Raw genomic sequence first — 17,867 nt, 5'->3', positions numbered from 1 at the left:
TGTGTGTGGTTGTACATACACACATATGTAGTTGTTTTTTTTTGTTTTTGGCTTAGTGTTATGTTAGAATAATTTTATACTCATACCTTTTGTTCTTTAATATTTTGAATTGTTTTTAGCTTTATTTTTTGTTTTTCTTTTAAATGTGGTAGCGGAGAGTGCAAGTGGCGATTGCAAGTGACTTCGTAATTTAGTTTATTTTTTCTTGTCTTCACCACCTGGCTACTGTTGTAAAATGTTGAGAGATTCAAACAAAAAGTAATCAATAAATAGAACAAAATAAAAAATAATAAAGACTGCAAGTGACGTCGCTAGTGGAAGTGCAAGTGTCTGAGAGTGCAAGCCTGAGAGTGCACGTCTGAGAGTGCAAGCGCCAAGCTGCAGCCAGACCCTTTTGGCTAGGGCTGCACAATATTAAGCATAAACATCTAGCGAACATGCATGTTTGAGTTTAGGGATCTCCACTGAAATATTCTACTCAAGAAAAAGTATAATACAGCAGGTCGATTTTCTTTCTTCTTTCTTCTTTCTTTGCTGTGACTAAATCTGTAAGTAAACCATACAAATGGACATTCTCTTGATTTGTGCTTATGTGAAAGTGCAATAATTCTAATTAAATGTTAAAAAGGTCCTAAAATTAATTAATAATCGTGATATTTTCAGCAATAAATAATAAACAATGAATTAAATGACAATTAAAAATAATAAACAATAAATCAAATGACAGTAAAATAAAACTGAAAAGTTATGAAGACTTGAAACAATGTGCTTCATATGGTAGAATGTATAGGAATGATTTTATTCAAGTCAAAATAAAAAATGCCTCCTTAAGGCAAAATTTACACTGTGAAAATACCTCTTGAGTTATTTATTCCCCCCTAGTTAGTTATAGCCCTGGTTATAACAATGACTTAGAGTCTTAGAGCATGCGAAATGCTGTTGATATGTGAGGAAATACATTTTACACAAATCTAAAATATTTATGCACTCACATTTGGCCTCAGATTCATAATTCATGCAACTAACTTTCATGATATCTTGATTCCTCTTGATTGTAATTTATTCATGCATTCCTTCTCTGGTTTGAGACCATGAATTGATCATGAGGCCAAAAGCATTGATGAAATAGTAAATGGTGGAGTTTTGGAAAGGGGAAGTTCAACAGCTGAAAGAGTAGCTGTGAGGCTCTAGAGGTGATGTGTTGTGAGATGGAAATGGACGAGGCATGATGAGAAATCATAGTGATGTTTTGTTTACATGACACACAGCCAAGGCATTTAATGACATGAGCTGTAGTTTATCCCATTCTGGAACAAATATTCAGTTCACTTTTAAACAATATCCATCTGATTTTATGATCTGTATATCTTGTATACACATTTTAGATAATGTTAAGTATGGAAGACATCAAGCTATACATTTAGTTTTTTGGGGTTTGTCATAAAAACACCCCAGAGGCATAAAACAGCAGAGCACACATGAGAATGGATTATTAACCCTCTGATGCATGAATAATTAAATCTAAAGTTCTAAAGTGACGTGACATGTGGCCAAGTATGGTGACCCATACTTGGAATTAGTGCTCTGCATTTATCCCATCCAGTGCACACACACAGCAGTGAACACACACACCGTGAACACACACCCGGAGCAGTGTGTCACAAAGGACAAAAATATCTATCTATCTATCTATCTATCTATCTATCTATCTATCTATCTATCTATCTATCTATCTATCTATCTATCTATCTATCTATCTATCTATCTATCTATCTATCTATCTATCTATCTATCTATCTATCTATCTATCTATCTATCTATCTATCGTCTTGGGCAAAAAAATACCAGTAAATCGACTATCACAAAACTTAGTAAGTTGCATTATTTAAATATTTAAGTATTTTATTATACTCCCATAAATTTTGCATCTCAAAGAGAAACTACTTCAGATGGATATGCAATAAGGTCAGCTGCAAAAATAACTGTCCATAATTAGCACTGAAGTCAACAAGAAAATCGTGAATATTATTTCATGAAAATATCCTTGTTGAATCACTTTATTAATAGTAGGGCTGAATTCACATAAAAGGCCGTCATGTGATCTCTTAAAAAAAAAGTATTTTTGCAGCAGTATTATAGAACCATTTTGAGTTCCAGAAATAACCTTTCAGTGAACAAATCTTAAAAGAACCATTCTTTTTTTTCGCATAGTGTGAAGAACATACTAACTTCATTCTAACTATCTTAAGAACTTTTTTTTTCCACTTTAAAGAGCATTTTGTAAAATGGAAAGATTCCATGGATGTTAAAGGTCCTTCCTGGAACCATAGATGCCAATAAAGCACCTTTATTTTTAAGAGTATACGGTGGTTTGAATGAAACATCACCAGTGGATAACAGTCTCATCAGGATAAATAAATTAACAATGACCTACAGTTTTATAATGACCTCATACTTCTCTTGACCTCTTGAAAGTCAGTCCCTCATATCTACCTATCTATCTATCTATCTATCTATCTATCTATCTATCTATCTATCTATCTATCTATCGTCTTGGGCAAAAAAATACCAGTAAATCGACTATCACAAAACTTAGTAAGTTGCATTATTTAAATATTTAAGTATTTTATTATACTCCCATAAATTTTGCATCTCAAAGAGAAACTACTTCAGATGGATATGCAATAAGGTCAGCTGCAAAAATAACTGTCCATAATTAGCACTGAAGTCAACAAGAAAATCGTGAATATTATTTCATGAAAATATCCTTGTTGAATCACTTTATTAATAGTAGGGCTGAATTCACATAAAAGGCCGTCATGTGATCTCTTAAAAAAAAAGTATTTTTGCAGCAGTATTATAGAACCATTTTGAGTTCCAGAAATAACCTTTCAGTGAACAAATCTTAAAAGAACCATTCTTTTTTTTCGCATAGTGTGAAGAACATACTAACTTCATTCTAACTATCTTAAGAACTTTTTTTTTCCACTTTAAAGAGCATTTTGTAAAATGGAAAGATTCCATGGATGTTAAAGGTCCTTCCTGGAACCATAGATGCCAATAAAGCACCTTTATTTTTAAGAGTATACGGTGGTTTGAATGAAACATCACCAGTGGATAACAGTCTCATCAGGATAAATAAATTAACAATGACCTACAGTTTTATAATGACCTCATACTTCTCTTGACCTCTTGAAAGTCAGTCCCTCACATGCAGTGAGTTTTACACACCATGCTGTCTTGGATGGTTTGAATAGCGATGTGACTTGCGAAGGTTGACAGTACAGGTCTGTGTGAGATAGGACATGTTGAGAGCTCATCCTGAAACAAACATCTGTCACATACACCAATACTGCATGATGAAATATGCTGAGGGAGACATTCATCCACAGGGAGAAGAGCACAGAGGAAAGAGTAATTGAATTCGATTAGATGGCCCTTTTGTAACATTTCAATTGGCAAGGGGGAACAAGTGTTTCATTCTCTGTAATCTAATTTATTGTCTCTTTCTTCCTGAATCGTTTCTCCTAACTGAGTTGTTTGCATTTACCAGTGTGTGTTTCTGATTTTTTTATATGTTTCTAAAAAAAATGTCACTCATCCTGTTTGGTCTTTGTGGGCGGTCGGTCTAAGATGGTGTTCACACAACACTGTTTTCAACACTGTTTTGGCCATTCATTTACATGGCAATGATGTTTTGGGGGCCTGAAAATGCAAACTTTTGAAAATGGGTTTCAAAGTGCATGTTTTTGTAAAAGGTATAGTTTTCAAAACTAAGAAAACGTGAATTTGTGAAAGCAGTGACATCATGTGCATTGCTTATTATGTGTTCAATCTATAAGTATGCGCATGTAGTGCATGTGCTGTTTCTTTAAAAAAGTGACATCACCAACTTCTGGCCTGGCATGCATAATACAGCATCTTTAGTCATTTTCGCTGAGTGAATGGGGGTTGTTTAAGAATGTCTGTATGCAAAATGTTTCAATCAAGCAAAGGAAAGAAACAGTGCATTGTTTTCGTGTAAACATACCCTAAGATAGCTCAACAACCCTTGTGAAAAAAGGAGTGCACTTACTGCAATTGTATTGAATGTGCACTTGTAGTGTACTTCAAATCTTAAAAGTATATTTTTAAAAACCTGTACTTGACGATAAAATATCAATTAAACAAAAAGCCACCTACCTAAGTACACTTTCATGACTGTTAAGCACACTTAAGTACACTTTTAAAAGCGTAATGCTTTAAAGACGTACACTTGTGCATACTTCAGTGCGTTAACTATCATATTTAAACTTTAATTATGAATTTAAATTTAAACTAGTTTCATTTATTTGCAGTTGACATGCAGTTAAGTGTCTGTAAATACTACATTCAGTTTACACTTAAGTATGCTGAAGTGTACTTCGTTTCACAAGGAACTGATGTCAATTTCATAGAAGTGTCAACAGTTAGGAAAAGGAGAGCTCTAGATGGGTTCTTAGCCACTTTTGAAATGGTAAAGCTTGTGTAAAAATGTGCAAAATTTATCTAGTACGAAGCATAATATAACAGAGAATTCAAAATAGTATATTATCCAATTACCAGCAATGATGACACATGCTGTTTTAACCCTAAATCAAGCCAATCCCATCCCAAGGCACCACACCGCAGTTATCTGACACTTCTAAGTATTTCCCAAGGCCTTTGAAACCCACGACTATGACAGAATCCACAGCAATCCTCAACCAGTTTAGTTCACGCTTCTCCCACACAGTGAGGTTAAGGCAAAGTACTACAGAAAGTAGTGCCATGTGGAGGATACTTGATAAACACGTTCTTCTTTTTACTTGATGAAACATTCTACGCAACAACGACAGAGAAAGTGAGAGATCGATTTTAGTCAAGCCAAGCATGTGGACCACATCTCTCATGAGATCAAAGTCCTGAGGTTGTCAGCAGCATTTTGCCGGGTCTAATCCTTTAAGACCAGTGGCTACAGGCGATCAGTAATGGAGCGCACACAGAACCCTGCGCTGTAGTCAAACGTGGCCTCGATTGATTGCTTTAGCCTGACTAAGCCACAAACAGGATATGACTGTTCACATCCCATAATCCTCCCTGCTCATGCTGGCTCACATTGACTGCTCTCTGCAGACGCAGTAATGGAAAGTAGATGGAATATGTTGCACTTTGCCAAAAAAAAAAAAGGCTTCTTTTCAATGTTTGATTGTTGGGTCCCAAAATTAAGGCTTAGTATTCAATACTCTTATGGAGGATTGTTTATAATGTGGAGATTTTCTATGTCAAAAATAATTAGAGCAGGAGTAAATGAATAGTTCACATTGAAGACTTTTTGAAAAATGTCTCATACAGTCAATGCCAAATGGGTCTAGTTTTGTTTTAGATCCCAGCGATTTTCTCCATGAACAAAAACTTCTTGAGAAAGAAAGAAAAATCGGTTACACTTTACTTGAAGGGGTGTGCATAAGACTGACATGACACCTTCATAATCATGACATGACACCTACATAATCATGACATGACACATGTCATGAATATGAAGGAGGTTTTATGCATGTTTATGACAACTGTCATTAAGTGTCATTCGCTCAGTTATGTAATTTTTAATGCAAAGATGACATTGTTTGAGATGTCTTTGTTATGGGCTATGGTTAGGGGTAATGGTAGGGGTAGGGTTAGATTAGGGTTAGGTCAAATAATGTCATATTTGCATTAAAAATGACATAACTGAGCGAATGACACTTAATGACAGTTGTCATAAACATGCATAAAACCTCCTTCATATTCATGACATGTGTCATGTCATGATTATGAAGGTGTCATGTCAGTCTTATGCACAACCCTTCAAGTAAAGTGCTACCGAAAAATCTACCAAAATTACCAACAAATGAACCAAAAATATTAATTATAAGGCCAAATATATGTATATATATAACTATATATGTCAGGCCATAACCACTGTAGACATTAATGGGTAGATGTTAGTATTCAGAATAGTAGTCAACATGGGTTTTTCATTGATTACTTCTACATTTGGTATCCTGAATCTTTGGTCACATCATTGAACTTTTTTCCTGTACAACTAAACCAATTACTATTTGGAAATCTTATTTAAAACACAATCACTTTTCAGTAAATTTGTTTATTTTGTTGCATTATCTTGTCTAGTATGAAATGGCACGTTTATATTAAACTCAGTGGAAATTAAACTTCCAGTCCCCCACAGCTCTGTAGGAATCACAACAATTCATATAAAATGACCAATGTATTTCTGATAAAATTGCATTAATGCAAAAAAATAAAAAAATAAACACACACATACACACACTTGTATTTTCACTGTTATGTGAGAGGCACTATTACACATATTCTGAAAGAGTATTGAATCTCTGGATCAAAGAATGGTGAAGAAGAAGCAGAAACAAGCAAGCAGATGCATATGTAGAATAATATTAAAGTGTTGACAAAAAATAATGAAGCTAGAATTTATTTTATTTTATTTTTTTTAAGTAGAGGCTCTGTTCTTTCTTAATGCATGTTCGGAAAACAGCCATGAAAATGTGAAAATTATCAAAAATGCTGGTGGGCACTGGCAACTTTTCTTAAAGGCTGGCAAGGAAAGAGTTAAAAAATGTAATAATAAAGTTATTTATATTAAAAAAAATGTAATTAAGTCACCCGCAGAGAATACTCTGAAGTTTTCGGTTTCAATAAAGTGGCTTATGAAGGAACCATATTTATGATGCTATTAAATGAATTCATTGTAAGTTTATGACATTCCAGCAGAGTTGTGATTCATAGTCTAATATTGTTTTGCAGTAATCCTGCAATTGTTCTCCATTAGTCACCGTATTTCCCCTTTGATTGATCAACAATCAGACAACTTTCCAATTACACATTAGCATTTCAGTTACAGATATCAAGTTTACAACTCATTGCTTAAACAAAGTGATGGGCTATGTCAGAAAGAATGATTCCCTGTGTAAAAATTCTGATATACGGCCACAGAGATCAGCTAGAAAAACACAATCCATCAGCCGTGTCTGAAAAACACACAGCTTTAAGTGTTTGAGTGAGCTGTTACATTCTGAGGATGTTATTTGATGATGCTGGATTTTTTCCATTACTAGCAGGAGGTTGCATTGAGGACCATTAGAGGCATTTATCCCTTCTAAATATTCAAGTCAGCAAGAAAACCTGACAGCACATAGCAAATTTATAGATTAGCTTGCTAAAACAATGTAGGTTTTCTGAGGGTTTTAGAAGCAGTCACTGTGGAGTACAAAAAAAGTGTATTTTATAATTAAGTTCATTATATATATATATACTGTACAACACAGTGGCAAATATCATGCAGTCTCATTTCTAATTTTAGTCAGTTTATTAATTGAACTTGAACCCCAGACCTGTTGCATACTAATTAAACACTCTACCTAACATGTCACAATGATTAATTAAATGATTCATTAAACAGTTTTTTTTGTTTTTTGTTTTCTTTGGTCATGTCTTACCTTTAAGGAAAAACATTTCACCATATGCTAGTAATTATATATAATTTTCCATCAGTAAATTGCTGACGGTGTGAAAAATAAACTCAAAACATAATCAGGGGTGAGTGTGGAGAGTTTCATTAACTGAGGCCTTTAACATTACAGTAATTAAATATATGTGCAGTGATCTGACATATTTAAAAGTGATTAGTGATTTTAAACTGAGCAATTAAATGGCAATTAAACCCTCCTCCCATATCTTTCCCCAGTCACTATTTTTTTTCTCATCATTGACCGACTTTACTTGATTTCCTATTATGTAATGTTAACCCTGTGAAGCCTGACATTTGAAATAGAAAAATCAATGAAACCTTTATATAAACTTTTTATTACACAAAATGCATGTAAGTATTAGTTGTCACTTTATATTTACCAATAATATTACCTTAATATATTTAAATGTTTAGTTTTATGTTGCTATATATATATTAGCTGGACAACAGAAAGTATGTAGTAGATTGTGTTCAACCAGTTTTGATCATGTTGATAATTTAGAGAGTTTAGAAATGTGCCAATCCAATATAATAAGCTAGGCATTATAGGGTTAAGTGTTGTTTATATTTTGTAATTTTAAAGGCCTTTAATATGTTGATCTGTTATTTGATCTTTGTCTTTCAGAAATGGATTCGCTGCGCATACTGCTATACTCTCTCATATTCCTACTGAGTGTGTTTGGTAACCTTCTCATCATTGTGGTTTTGGTGGTGAATAAGCGAATGCGGACGGTGACCAACTCATTCCTGCTCTCCCTGGCCATTAGTGATCTCATGATGGCTGTTTTCTGCATGCCCTTCACTCTTATTCCCAACCTGCTGGAGGATTTCATCTTTGGAGCTGCCATGTGCAAGATTGTGGCCTATCTTATGGGTAAGATGGACTTTCATTTCTTCTAACATGAGGCATGTTACCAATGTACCTGCTAAATCACAAAGAAAAGTACAACTTTGCACTGAATATCCTGCTGGCATATGGCACCCAGGGAGAGTCTGCTTACTGATCGTCTTCACAAACACTGGTAAAAATCACAGGCTTTAATTGCTGTTGCCTAGATCTGCAGAACTTTACCTGGCTTCAAATCTTTGAAAGATATTAAAGGTGCAATAGGTGATTGTCTTCAGAAACATTTTTTGTTATGCTGGTTGAAAGTCTCTTCACATCCTGATAGCAATCATTAAATTAAATGGTCTAAATGTATTTATCTGTATTTATATATTCTGTGGAAGGCGTAGAACCAAGAAATGTTTGTCCAATCAAAACGCTCAGTCCGAGCGTTTTAATTGGCTTTCCTACCTGCCTGTCAACGTATGTATCTGTATACCTCTGCGCACCCGGTTCGCGCAGACAGGATACGTCATCAGCGCGTTCACGCACGCTGGGCAGACAGAGCGAGAATGGCAGACAAACATCAACAACCCGATCTTCCTTCCTGGTATTGTAGTACTTTTAAAGTTTTCTCACCGGTGAATGACACATGATGAAGCCCAGCGGTTCCCAATTCCAGTCCTCGCGATTCAGATAACCAGCTCGTTAGAAATGAGCTACGTGCATGAACTGTGTTCCGATCTATATGATCCCTACACAGTGTTCATTGCTCCCTCTTCCTTGAGCAGGGGAAATCCGTTGAAGTTTACTTCACTTCGGAACATGGGCTGGAATTACAAACCGCTGATGTAGGCTATTGTAGTAATGTTGTCCCTGGTGATTGCAGGGAGGGTGGGACATTCGCTTTCAGTGCTATCAGGCTAAAGTTAGCATTTTCCAAGATCTCCTACTGCACCTTTAATTTTTACTTCTTTTAATTTAGTCTGTAAAGGCACAGTCAGCAAAAGTCATTATTTTCTGTGTAAATACATCTCCTTTGAGTTTTTAAAGATGTTTCAACACTTCTTCTTTCTATTATGGCAGCAGTAATTCATCATATGATGATCTAATGATGCAGAAAAGCAATACAATGCATGTAGTACAATGCACGGTGAAGTAAGGAGCACTTTTAAGAGATGATTCCAGTGTCTGGATCTCGGTGATGGGCCGATGCTGTCTAGACCCAGGGATGAAGAATTATTGCTTGAATTATTATTTTAGACATTTAGACATGTTTTTCCACTACAAAAAAAAATAAAAAATGAGTGGGGAAAAATAACAATGAAATTTCCATGCAAACTGAGTAAGCCCAATAAAATGAGATATATTAAAGTAAATCTTTAGGCAAAAAAAAAATCCATTGCAATTTACATCTAGATAGCCACAGTACACAATAATATGCTATATGTAATTTTTTTAACTACTTATAAAGCACAATGCTGGAATGAAGTACAAGAAAATAAGCTGCCCTTTTGTAGAACTGCTTATAGTTAAACTGAACTTGTTTTAAATGGATGAACTTCACACTGTTATTGATCTGAACTGAACCAAACACTGAACTGACTGAGCTCAGTAATGACACTATTGTCTTTTAGAGCTGCTCTACAGTGGAATGTGAACTGATTCCAACTGATTCTGTTATATATATATATATATATATATATCATCATGGCTATGAATTAAGAACTCATTCCCAAGACTAGTTAATTCATGGCCATGCCATACTAATTTGCTCTCTTGTTTTGATTTAACTAAAATGAGGGAACTAATTAGTAAATAATGGCCACAAATAAATAAGTCGTGGGAGTGAATTCTTAATTCATGGCCATGATGTCATGTGCAGGGCTCCATATTGTATAAAACACTATAGAAATAAAGTTGACTTAAAGGGTTAGTTCACCCAAAAATGAAAGTTCTGTCATTAATTACTCACCCTCATGTCGTTTCAAACCCGTAAGACCTTCGTTCATCTTCGGAACACAAATTAAGATATTTTTGATGGAATCTGAGAGCTGTCTGACCCTGCATAGACAGGAGTGATCAGATAGCATTTCTAAAGGATGTTTTTCTCCTGCATTATGTTGACTGTCTGGTGGAGGCCCTGGAGATGACACAGTTCACAAGAGAGCAGATCTTATTTGCTTGAGTGTGTGTGAGTGGCCTGCAGCCCACACAGTGTCGGAGTGCGACAGGGCAGCACATCCAACACGCTGTGCCAACCACAACCTCCCTCCCACTGTTTGTTTTTCGAGGGGGCGGAGAAGGAAGGGGATTTGTAAAGCAAAGAACAATTTCCTTGGTATGAGCTCTGGTGCGGAGGGCGAGATCAGATCAAATCTCTCGGGCCATCGGGCCAGTAATTCCTCAAACATGAGGGGCTGTCAGAAATCTCGCTTTACAACGCTCGCCAACAAGAATGCCATTCTGCAATGTTTTTCACTAAGCTTTGTATTTTTAGAAGAACGTATTAAGGATTTTGTCGCTTTCAGTTTTGCAAAGCATCAAGCTTTTGGGGAAATAAATACCCAGATTTGCAGTGAATACGTATAGCGATAGGAGCAACTGAATCAGAAAACTTGGTGGATAAACCGTTTAGACAAGATCTTGACTCTTGGCTCGACTCAATGCCAATTTCTTTATAAAAAAATGAAAAAAATAAAAAACTAAAATTGATGGTAAAAATAGCATGTATAAAAAATATGATAGCTACATTTTATTATGGATTTAAGTTACATTTACAGTAAAAAAAAGGTAATTACTAATATATGGGATATATAGACAAAAAACCTGACACTAAAATAATGCAATAAACATCAACATAAAACCCTAATCTACATGGTAACTAATAAATACTAATAAAAATTAACAAACAGTTATTTCAATGAAAAACCATCAAATATGAGCTGCTAAACAGTGAATTCTGGGAATGCCAATTTAGGGGTTTCACTGTAAATTACAAGAAGACATTTCACTTTCAAAAACTATGCATTCAACAGTATTTTACTGTACAATTGTACATTGCAAAATTACTGTAAACTGTGAAATGTCTTGTTAGATTTATTACAGTTTTTCACCATATATAGTAAGGTAACTTACTAACCAAGCAGTCAACAGGTTCTTACTATAGCATTTTGACAGTTTTTTACAGTTAAAATTACGTTTTTTTTTTTTTTTTTTTTTTATTCTTTTGCTTTTTTACAGGCATCTCCGTCTGTATATCTACCTTCAGTCTGGTGGCTATAGCCATTGAGAGGTACAGTGCCATTTGCAACCCGCTGAAGTCCCGGGCATGGCAGACACGATCCCATGCCTACAAAGTCATTGCTTCTACCTGGGTCCTGTCCTTCCTCATTATGACACCCTATCCCATCTTCAGCACGCTGGTGAAGTTCACCAAGCTCAACAACATTACAGCTCACATGTGCCGCCATGACTGGCCAAAGAGCGAGGTGGAGCAAGCCTGGTGAGTGTTCAAGTATTTGTGAGTGCTCATCTGCCTTTATTTTATAGGACAGTTAAGTGGAAAAAGGACATGACCTTGGTCAGACTCAAGTCTGGTTCGTCCAGAGCCAGCAGTGCGTATGCATGTCCTGAGCACATGCACAAACCACTACACTACAGCTTGGACAGTTTACATCAATATGTGTCAGGCTGGGCTGGAATGCACAAACAAGCAATTTTTCCTCATAAATATTAAGCAGCACCACTGTTTTCAACATATGAAATGATTCTTGAGCAGCAAATCAGCATATTACAATTATTTCTGAAGGATCATGTGACCCTGAAGACTGGAGAAATAATGCTGAATGTACAAAATGTAGCTTTGTAAATAAATAAATAAAAAGTTATTTTAATATTGTAATAATATTTCACAATACTACTGTTTTTACTGTACTTTTTATCAGATACATAAACAATCTTTTAAACAGGGTATATTAAAAGAACATTTTTGTTTTTAAAGTTTCCAGAATGCCTCATAGACTTCTACTGGAAGTGCATACCTGTTTATTTGTGTACTAACATACTTAAACTGATTGTCTGGTAATGCCACAGCAATGCTGTCCTTAGAGCTTAAGTTGTTTTGTACTCTGGAAATTCCTTTAATTGGAAATGCATTCTGTTATTACTCATACTGTAACATCATTAACTGTCTGTGTTTGTCTCAACTTGAGAGGCAAAGACAGAGACACAGAGACAGAGTCACTCTGCAGTGCTCTGATAAGGAGCTGGGGTCTTAAACATCAGCTGGGTGCCTCCTGCGGCACATTATGTTTTATGACAGCTGTTGCTAGGTAGACAGCAAGGGACCACAACAGTACTCTCTCTGCATGTCCCTCTGAGTTTGCTTGTACATTTTTATAATTCTTTCTGCATATTCTGTTACAGTAATAAGCCACAAGAGGCTGGGCATTAAAGGGGTTTTATTACAGGGAAGAGGTGTTGTTAGGCATATCACGAATATGTTCCCTTCAAGCTATGCCAATGCATGACTACACACTTCTGAGGATAATTATTGATATTTAAATTAATTCAGAATTATAATCAGAATAAATAACTTTTTTGTAGAATAAACAATGTTTTGGATAATCTAGGTGAAACAGTTTTCGTTGAATCAGGCCATGAGTAGCTACCCTTGGATAAATAGCCTATATGAGTGAATGGTTGTATTTATATTTTAAAGGAATAGTTCAGCCAAAAATTTAAATATACTTAATATGTACTCACGCTCAAGCCATCTAAGATGTAGATGGGTTTGTTTCCTCATCATAACAGATTTGGAGAAATTTAGCATTACATCACTTGCTCACCAATGGATCCCCTGCAGTGAATGGGTGCCGTCAGAATGAGAGCCCAAACAGCTGATAAAAACATTACAGTAATCCACAAGTAATCCACACAACTCCAGTCCATCAGTTAATGTCCTGTTAAGTGAAAAGCTGGACTCTCATTCTGACGGCACCCATTCACTGCAGAGGATCCATTGGTGAGCAATGCTAATGTAATGCTAAAAATCTTTTCTGATGAAGAAACAAACTCATCTACATCTTGGATGGCCTGAGGGTGACAAAATTTTCACTTTTAGGTAAACTGTTCCTCAAAATGGAGTTTCAAACCATTTTCATGTTGTTTTAGGTGCATCCTGTTGCTATTTGTTCTGTTCTTCATTCCTGGAGTGGTGATGATCATTGCTTATGGGCTCATTTCTCGAGAACTCTACCGTGGAATACAGTTTGAATTGGAGCAGAAGAAGGGGCAGAGTGGTGAGACATTTTTGAAGTCAATAACACAATATATGCAGTTTAATTTAGTCATGTGTTAGTAAGCCTCAGAGCATCCCATAAGGTATTAACTGTGATCGTATTTGATGACCTACTCTGAGGATTTAATTGTTTGTGTGTACAGTCATGGCCATCTTTTTTTGAATGAGGCTCAATTTCCTAAGTAATGAAATGTGACCTATTGGATTTTCGAAAATATAATTGCAGCTGTACAACATTTCCGCAACTGCCCCTAAAAAAAGCAAGAAGGAAAACGCATGAAATATAAACTTGAATATTACCCTTAAATTGCTCATTGATGGAGCTCTTACAAGTTAATATATGCTGCATTGCTTTGATTGTCTCATCTTGAATTACACTGTTCTACGCTAAATCACATTTTATTAATTTTATGTCTCCATTTCCCCTGGGCTGCAGTCCGCAACTGCCCCTAAAAAAAGCAAGAAGGAAAACGCATGAAATATAAACTTGAATATTACCCTTAAATTGCTCATTGATGGAGCTCTTACAAGTTAATATATGCTGGATTGCTTTGATTGTCTCATCTTGAATTACACTGTTCTACGCTAAATCACATTTTATTAATTGTATGTCTCCATTTCCCCTGGGCTGCAGTGATCAAGCATTTAAACTCTTCAGTGCTGAGTCACCACTCTACCCATTAAGATGTTTTCCTTTGAATTAGTGAAATGTCATTTCCTTTCCCATTTTATTGGTAACAATTTGTGCAAAAGAAGGAAGCTCAAGAATGTCAAAATACAACCTGCTGTGGGGTCTTATGAAGGTCATTGTGTAGTGAAAGACACAAGGGTTGGGAATCAGAAAGAATTAAAAGATTTAGATTGCACGTTATGATTCCAGCTCCTTACTGATTCATTTCATTCATAGAATCTTTAAAGAATTAGAATACTCCCTTTTTCATAGAGTATTACTTATAAAAAAACATTTTCCAAATGTTTAACTGCTGCTTAGATCCGTATGTTTATTTAAGTCTCATGAGCCTTAATTATACACACTACAGAAACAATTCTTGAATTATTTCCAATAGGATATGATGGAAGTAATGATTCAGCCAAGAAGTGTTCTGACTGATTCAGTAAGTGAATGAGTCATTAAAGCAATTCAAACTCATAACTGAGTTTTAGGTTGTGAGTTGTGAGTCATTTTGACTAATTTATTAAAATGAACCTGATTGTAAGAGTAATTTGATTGCGAATGATTTTATTTATTATTACAGGGTTTGAAAATTGGTATTCCTTTTTCCTCCACAAATTTCTACAAATAAAGGGATAGTATACCCAAAAATGAAATTACTTACCAAGGGTAAGTAATTTGTTTTGTTTGTTGTTCCAAACCAAACAATGTTCCAAGACCCTTGTTCATCTTCAGAACACAAATTAAGATATTTTCACTGAAATAATCATTAAAATAGTCCATGTGACATCAGTGGTTTAACCTCTATTTCATCAGAAATATCTTAATTTGTGTTCTGAAGATGAACGAAGGTCTTGCGGGTTTGTAACAACAAGTGGGTGAGTATTTAATGACAGAATTTTCCTTTTTTGGGTGAACTATCCCTTTAACCCTCTGGTATTCATCACTTAAGGGTCAAGTGTGATACTCTGCCATGTAAAAAAGACAGAAGACAATAAGTGTATTCATTATTTTTATTATCAAGAAATGATTGTATTTTGTTTCAATAATATGTATTCTTTAATATTTCAGATTTTGAGGGGATTTCATATACTATACAAAATTAATCTCTAAATTATGCACTATTTACTTCTACATAAAATGATACAAAAAATCATATCATTTTCAATTAATTTAGCGTTTAAATAAAAACAGAACAAAGGATGTAGATTGTACTCCCCCCAAAAAATTACTGTGTATTTTTGTATTTTTCGATTCATTTCTTATGGCGGTAATTTTTTGACTAGAAAGATCACAGGTGTTTTTTTAAGACCATTTAGCCCAGGGGTGTCCAAACTCGGTCCTGGAGGGCCGGTGTCCTGCAGAGTTTAGCTCCAACCCTAATCAAACACACCTGAACCAGCTAATCAAGCTCTTACTAGGCATAGAACTTCCAGTCAGGTGTGTTGAGGCAAGTTGGAGCTAAACTCTGCAGGACACCGGCCCTCCAGGACCGAGTTTGGACAGCCCTGATTTAGCCTTTTCTAATCGTGTCGAAATGCTTGTGTTCATTTAGCAAGTACCACAAAAGTCACCAAGTTTCATACCATTCTGATGTAGTAAAAAATTCAAAACGTTAACTTTTTCGGTGCAACATCACAGAGGACAACCATTGTTAATTCAACAAAACTGCTTAACGTACTGTCTCAATTTAAACTATATTTTGTCAATAACTTCAGTCTTCATAAACATTATACTTTAAGGATTATTCAAACTCAAGTTTGATCTGTATTTATTTAAATACGCCCTCAGAGCTTCTTCTTGAGGAATGTGCAATGTTTCCTCTTTAGGAATGAAAAATGGTATCAGCACCACTGTCTTATATAGCAGCGATGACGGAGACGGCTGCTACATCCAGGTGTCCAAGAGGCCCAACTCAATGGAGATGTCAGTCCTCACCCCAATGGGCTCCGCAAAGGTGGACCGACCCCGCAGCAACACGTCTGAGGCTAAACTGATGGCCAAGAAGCGGGTGATCCGTATGCTTATTGTCATTGTGGCCATGTTCTTCATCTGCTGGATGCCTCTGTACTCTGTCAACACCTGGAAAGCGTTCGACCTTCCCTCGGCCCACAGGGCTCTTTCTGGAGCCCCCATCTCATTCATCCACCTGCTGTCCTACACGTCTGCCTGCATCAACCCAATCATCTACTGCTTTATGAACAAGCGCTTTCGAAAGGCGCTGCTTGCCACCTTCTCCTGCTGCTGCTGGCCCTGCCGCAGAAGAGGCTTCAGGGAAGGTGACGATGAGGTTACTGCCACCGGAGCATCCATCTCTAAGTTCAACTACACCACTGTCAGCACAATGGGACCATGCTGATTCTCAGAGGACAAGATGGAGAAGAATTGGGGTAGATGTTGGCATATTGTGAGGGTTTACTTTGGTAGAAGACTTAGATTGTTTATCACTTTCTTGCAGCAAAGCAAACCACATGCTACATCAACATCGGCCATTGTTTCATGATCCATGATTGTTCATGTTGTTATATATTCACTTGAGACTTGTATAAATTTATATACGTAAAGTGGCGTCGAACAGCTTGGTACGAAAGGTCACACCAACCTCACCCTCTTCTGTCTAAGGTCTGTCACTCTCAATCAACAACACCAAACGACTGCCTGCAAAATTTCTTTCTGACTGAACTGGTTTTGGTTCAGAAGAACCAGAAAAAAATGTAATTTTTACCATGAATAACAATCTGCATTTGATGTAAAGTTTGGATCAGATGCAAGCAGAACAATGGGTCTTCGGGATGAGAAGATGCTCATTGGTCGCCTTTATCGACTGAGCGGTAATGTTGAACTTGCTAGATTAGAGTCAGCAGGAAGCAGAGTTTCTAGAGCTTTTAGTGCTTACTGAGAGACTACATTTTCTGACTTGCTCAAACGACTATGTAAATGTCTGAAAATGGCTAGTAGAATGCCAGTCTTACACTTTATGTTAAGTTATCTTTTGTTGTAGATTTAAGTGCCTGCATAGTGTTTTTAAAATCCTTTCTGAGGCCAAGAAACATCGGGAGAGATTTCATTCAGAAGATCAGAACTCTAAAACACTGACATATAGCAGCTTTCCAAAGTCTGAGCCATAAAATATTACAATGGGGTTAATGATGATGGTCTATTGCTAGACAGGACAATGATTTTGGCAGTTGCCTTCATCTTCATTTTTTGGACTGAAGAGGTTTTGTTTTGTTTTTTGAAGTTGTCCTTTGTGGCCTTCACAGTCTGTAGTTATAGATGACCTCAACTGAATGAAAACCTTAAACCCCTTGATTGGGATGAACTCATGCCAATCTGTCATAATCTCACAGACTGATTAATGAATGCTTTCACATGCCCTCGTAAATTTATAGCTATAAGTGTATTAAGGTCCTTCCAGATAATCATCATCAAACAACAGCAACGAACACTTAAATCTGATTTGTGATTGTTCAGTCCTTCTTTTAGAAGATATATTTTTTTATTAATTTATTTTATTTTATTT

General features: G+C 35.9%; 1 protein-coding gene across 1 annotated transcript in view; it reads left to right on the top strand.

Moving 5' to 3' along the window:
- cckbrb (cholecystokinin B receptor b) overlaps positions 1-16,703 on the top strand; it is a 27,136-nt gene extending 10,433 nt beyond the window's left edge. Inside the window, exons 2-5 of the mRNA XM_016486536.1 lie at positions 8,169-8,417; positions 11,613-11,874; positions 13,545-13,672; positions 16,174-16,703. Of these exons, the coding sequence (XP_016342022.1) occupies positions 8,169-8,417; positions 11,613-11,874; positions 13,545-13,672; positions 16,174-16,703 (1,169 nt within the window). The remainder of the gene's footprint in view (positions 1-8,168; positions 8,418-11,612; positions 11,875-13,544; positions 13,673-16,173) is intronic.
- The last annotated feature ends 1,164 nt before the right edge of the window (positions 16,704-17,867 follow it).

The sequence above is a fragment of the Sinocyclocheilus anshuiensis genome, unplaced genomic scaffold (assembly GCF_001515605.1).
Source record: "Sinocyclocheilus anshuiensis isolate Anshui unplaced genomic scaffold, SAMN03320099.WGS_v1.1 scaffold9, whole genome shotgun sequence".
Classification (NCBI taxonomy): domain Eukaryota; kingdom Metazoa; phylum Chordata; class Actinopteri; order Cypriniformes; family Cyprinidae; genus Sinocyclocheilus; species Sinocyclocheilus anshuiensis.
The sequence above is the reverse complement of the archived record's forward strand: the minus strand, read 5'-3'. Positions and strand labels throughout refer to the sequence as shown.